This window comes from Asparagus officinalis, chromosome 7 (genome assembly GCF_001876935.1).
Source record: "Asparagus officinalis chromosome 7, Aspof.V1, whole genome shotgun sequence".
Taxonomy (NCBI): Eukaryota; Viridiplantae; Streptophyta; class Magnoliopsida; order Asparagales; family Asparagaceae; genus Asparagus; species Asparagus officinalis.
In genome coordinates, this window is record NC_033800.1 from 11,610,761 (window position 1) to 11,616,662 (window position 5,902).

At 35.3% G+C, this 5,902-nt stretch overlaps 1 protein-coding gene across 1 annotated transcript; it reads right to left on the reverse strand.

The window, feature by feature from the left end:
• Positions 1,592-5,114, reverse strand: LOC109850631 (transcription factor bHLH30-like). Its single transcript, XM_020420681.1, has 2 exons — positions 4,732-5,114; positions 1,592-2,247 (listed from the first exon to the last, which is right to left on the reverse strand). Exons 1-2 carry the CDS (start codon positions 4,987-4,989, stop codon positions 1,774-1,776), a joined length of 732 nt encoding a protein of 243 aa, XP_020276270.1. The 5' UTR covers positions 4,990-5,114; the 3' UTR covers positions 1,592-1,773.

Here is a 5,902-nt window from a genome sequence, read left to right on the forward strand (position 1 = left end):
GAGAGATCAAGACAGATACGAACTGTCTCGCCAGCGAGGCAGTGTTTGCTGTCTCGCCAGCGAGACAGTGTTTGCTGTCTCGCAGTGAGACAGTGTTTGCTGTCTCGCCAGCGAGTCAGTGTTGAAATGGTCAAAAACTACCTTGATAACTGCCCTACACGTGTCCATTAACTGCCAAGGGGCGTGGGAAACATCGTGGGCGAAAATCACGTGAATAACTACCAAAATAACGGAGTTTGAAACGTGGGAAGGCAGTTAAAATGAAAACTGCCAGGAATATTCTTTTTCCGAGACAATATTTACTGTCTCGCGGGCCGAGACAGCAAACACTGTCTCGCCCGCCGAGACAGTAAACACTGTCTCGCGGCCTTAACGTGTTATGTTGTTGAGTTTTGTGCAGTTATGTCCCCTGAGGCTATAAATACCCCCCCTAGGGTCATTTCTGACGAGGATCGAGCATATTTCGAGCAAACCAGAGCAGAGAGAGAGCAGACTTGAGTTTGGTGTGATTCCTTGAGATTTGAGCTTTGACTTAATCTTAAGAAGAACGATCATCTTACTTTGATAAGATCATCGTTTCAAATTCTCACTTCGATAAACGAAGGAAGAATCATTAAGCTTCCTTCACGATCTGTGATTTGACGGTCCACGAGTCAAAGGGCTCACGACACAAGCAAAGTCCCACAAAACAGGATTCGATAAACGACTTCTGTGTTATTTTCTCAAGAGTTGTAACTTTCTCTTTGTTGTGTAAAAGAGGTCTTATAAAAAGACTATTAATTTCTTTGAATTTGTTGTAATCAAACAAAAATATAATGAATTCCACAGCAAAACCAACTTTTGACGAAAACAATGAGCCATGGTGTTTGGGCGAATCGCGCTCGTTTTGAAAACAAGGAGTCCTCAACATGACTCTCTCTTTTAGGCAGCAGAAGCTTAGGCTTTTTGCTGCTTTTAGGTAGTAGAAACTTGGGCTCCTTAAGTCTAAAAAAGTAAGCCTAAACGAATCTCTTCTGTCCAAATCGAAAAAAATTGAAAGAAAATGAGAAAAAAAACCGGTAGGTCGACCTACGACCCGAGCAGTAGTGGGCTGGATCAGACTCGGTCCGATCTTATGCAAATTGTGGGCCAGACTAGGTCCAGCCCTAGATACGAGAGCAAAGCTCTTGTCGAGACCTGCACGGGTCCCGGCCTAAACTGACTTGGTTAGGCTGGTTCTCGGGTTAGCCCCGACCTGGCCCATGCCCACCCTAACCCAACGTAGTCCATTCTCAAATCTGTTACATAGTTTAGATAAGAGAGAAAATATAGACGAGTTTCGTGGTTTATAACCTATAACTATCTACTCTTTTAGGCTATGTTTCCTAACTCCCTGCTAACATGATCAAGAGGGAGGTGGCCCCAATCCCGAATTTAAACTAACAAAATTAGATTTAGGTCTACTCTACTTCGCTAAACAACCCCTTATAGTTTGCAAAAGATCCACACACACATTCACTACCTACCTTTGCAATACTTAAAAAAAGTTTTTTTTTTTAACTTAAATAATTAACTGATGACAATGAAGATGTAATCAACGATTGGGCTTTAGTTTCATTGCCAAAACGATGAACCTACAATTTATTTAGTACTTCTATGTTGCACCCTTACTGTATAAACATTCCAATACATATATCGCCTTCAATCACACCAAAACCATCAACAAAAATTTTCACAAAGAAGAGGGAAAAAAAGAAAAAGAAAAAGAAAAAGAAAAAAGAGACATTCCACAAGTCATATAGAAACACTAGAGTAATAAGACTGCAGGAGCCTCTGCCTCTTGCTTGAAGAAACACTCGTTAACCCCACATCAACCTCGATAATTCTACCCAACGCATCCTTCAAAGACTCCGTGAGTGATCTCAAGCTCACGTTTGATCCGTACTGATCTCCTCCACACAACACGAACACGACCTGAGCTCTTCCGCCCAAAGATGTTATGTCTGCCCCCACCGTTCTCAGCTTCAAGCCGTGGAATGCCCTCATCATGCTCACGAACAGATCGGGTCGGTCGTCGCAGCTGACCGAAGCTTTCATGTAGAAGTCGCCGGTGGTTGAGGTCGCGCTGTTCTCCGATTCTTTTGCTAATTCTATGGCGATCTCGTTTTCTTCGGCGGGGATTGACAAGGTCTTGTCGATGTTGGATGTTCTTGTCTTCAGGTCTTTGACGTGGTCGATTACTCTTGCTAGCAATGCGGCCTTGTCCATCTGAACGTGGTCAAAATCAAGAAATATTATTCTGTAAATAATCTATCATACTCCATTTGAAAGTGTGAGTTTGGGAGTAACTTTCTACGGAGAAAATATCCTTGACCCATTTAGATATTACAATATTAATGTATCCTAATTAATATATATGTGAGTAAAATGATTCCAATATTATTGACTAGGTTATATATGTTGATACTTGTATGTATATAAGCTCATCATCAAATTATATTATTGGCTAGGTTATCTTTAGTACTTGTATACGTTATAAGCTCACCATATTTGATTTAAGTACATAATTAAAAATTATATTAAGATTAATCTTATTGGCTAGGTTATCTGAATTAAAAATCATATTAAGATTAATATTTTTGACTAGGTTATCTTGATGCTTGTATACATTATAAGCCCGTCATATTTGATTTAGATATATAATTAAAACTCATAGTAAGATTTGATTCCCTAGATATAAAATAATGCCCACATGAATGGATTTAATTTAAGAATAAATCGGGTTTTTAATTGTTTACTTTATCTAAAAATATTATCCTCTCAAGTGTAATATCTCATACCTATATATAAAATAAGAAATTTTGTAAGTTTTTATAGTAATTTCATCTCCTTCAACATGTATGTCTTGCCTTCTTGATTTTTCTTTAGTAATATCATATTTTTGATTCAATGATGATATTTGTATATACAACTTGCATATGCATAGTTTTTATAGCAATTTTTCTTATTGTCTCATAATCTCCTTTGTTAGCGTCTCCTTCAACAGATATGTTTCGTTGCCTTTATTATTTTTCTTTAGTAATATTGCGTACTGATTCAAGATTATTTTCCTTTAGTAATATTATGCATAATTTTTCTTTAATAATACTATGCAAAATTGATATTTCAGATTTACGGGTAAAACTCTCAGATTGAAAGAAAAAATAGTGATGCTCATTGATTTCCTGTGGTGTTTTAATTTCCCTATTAAGATATTAAGACTGATGAGACAAAGAGAAAAATAGTTTGTTGATGAATCATACATATAATTCAAGATCCGATCCTTACTAAAAAATATATTAAAATTATTTTAATGAATTAAGAAATAAATTTTTTTGTCAAACATAAACTCCATATTAGAATTTTAATAAAATTTATTTATTTTATAAAAAATAAATATTAAATATTTTTAACAAAAAAATTGTGATAAAAATTAAAAAGAATTTAAAAACTTCCTTATTAAAACTAAATTAACAAATAATTTTAAGAAAATAAATTAAAAAATATTGTGTTGATGGTTTATACACATGGAAGACTCCTTTTATCTTTATCAACTAAGATTGAATAGATAAGGAAAGCACGATATTGATCGTTATGCACTCTTTAATTTAGCAGATTTGGCTCACTCCATACATTTTTCACTAAAATCATCCTCTATGAAGCTGAGTTTCTTTCTTCTAATCAATTGAAAATGATAATAACTCAATATTAATTCCATGCATAAATTGATAAACAAAATAAGAAAATGGAGGAAATATTATAAACAAAATAAGGAATTTATTATTCACGCTTTACTTTTAATATTTATTTTTTTTCCCTCTAAGTCACTTCATCATTTTCCCCTCAATGAAGAAAACTCAGAATATAGAACAAGTATGCCCAAGTTCAACGAGCAAAGCACACATTATACAAGGGTTTCATGTTAATTTATTGTGATCTAGTTTGCTTATTTTTTATATGCAATAGACAAAATTGTCACCTGGATGCTTTATTATTTACAATGCTATTTTTTATGAATCTGAAATTTGCAATTTTTTCTTGGAACCAAAAAGATTAAAACTAACAAGTTTTTACCTATGAAGATATCCGAAATTTTAATTTAAATATATTTTACGATAACCATAATCTATACCCCAACCCATTTATAGCAAAGATAAACTCAAAAGAAACAATTTGACCACGTGTAACGCACGTACATCTTACCTAGTTTAAAGAGAAGTTTTTCATTAAATTAGCAGGGGTGTTTAGCTGGAACCCCATACAAAATGTTTAGTTAGAAGAAATATTTTCCTCAAATCTAATGTCCGCAAACTAGAGGACCACAATTTGAAGGAACCAGGTGCAAGATTTGAGGGACCTACGAGCAATTTCAACAATTTGAAGAGCTAATTTCTAAAGCTGGACATTTAACGGACCTACGAGCAATTTCAACAATTTGAATAGCTAATTTCTAAAGCTGGAGATCTAAGGGACCAATGGGCCACGCTTAGTTCCAAATTACATCGGCCCATACCATATTTAGGCTTAAAATGGCCCAAACAACGCAGAAGCCCACACCCCCAAATGCTCTCGCACTGTTATACGTCTCCACAAAAACGTCAACGTCCCAAGTTCCTTAATTTGACACTATCCAATTCTAAAGAACTCTTAACAAAAGACCCAATAACCAAAAATTCTCCAACTTCTTAAAAACTACAAATTCAAGGCACTAACCTTGTTATTAGCATCAGGCACCATGCGCCTCAAAGTGGACAGATGCGAATTTATCCTCTCCCTCCTCCTCTTCTCAGCCTGACTGTGAACCTTCAGAGCCTTGCTCCTCACAATCTCCGGCGACGACGACGAAGGCCACGAGATCACTCCCTTATTCACAGAAGGCGGGCCCGAATTCGACGGCCGAGGAAGAAGCAGTGGCAAATTCTCGCATCCAGACATCAGAATAGTGTCTAACGCTAACGCACCAGATTCCATCAGAACTCTAGACTTACTTTTAAGAGCGAGCCTGAGAGAGAAGAAGCTTTCATAGATATTGGGAGCTCTGCAGCCACCAAATCATTCACTCCCCAACCACTACTGCCCTAGTCATTTCCACACATGTTTCCCACTTGATTGATACTGGTCATGATAATTGGTATTTGTCAAGAAAAGACTGCCATGATTTGATATCCATCCAATTTTTTCCAGTTATTGGACCCCACTAATTACTTATTATTGACCAAATCAATGGTTCACGGATCAACCGTAGGGGTGCATATTATTATCCATTACATATCTGTTTACCCATCACAAATACGGATATGGTTATGGATATACCTCAATAAAAAGAATTTATATTATTATCCATTAAACTCAGATATAGATACAGATATATAAGCGGGTATATATGTAGATAAAAAAACAGATATGGGCTAATATCGAAAAAATATACAGTTTATATGATACAAAACAGTTCACTAATATGTTTGTTATATCTAAAAAGCTAAGATTAGGCCTTTTTGAGCATCAAAATTAACCTTAAATCCATATTCAAATGTTTAAACCTGTTATAACAGTATGACCAATATGTAATCAGATATTTCAGATACGGATCCAGATTCTTCATTATAAAACTATATTTATAACCATATCCTATAGATTTGAGTAACCATATCCTATCCTAATAAAGATGATTACAGATATTTTCATGGATACGGATATCGTTTAGCATCCCTAATCACAGAATCTTTTTTGAGGATCTAAGCTTCTTACTATTGGAGTTAAAAACGAGGAGAAACTTAATTAGGTTGATGAGTAGATTAATAAATTTTGTACTCATAGCATACAGATGAGAGTCTAAAGCCATGAAGCAATATTTATTTCTAATCAGCTTTAAATTTGTAGTCAA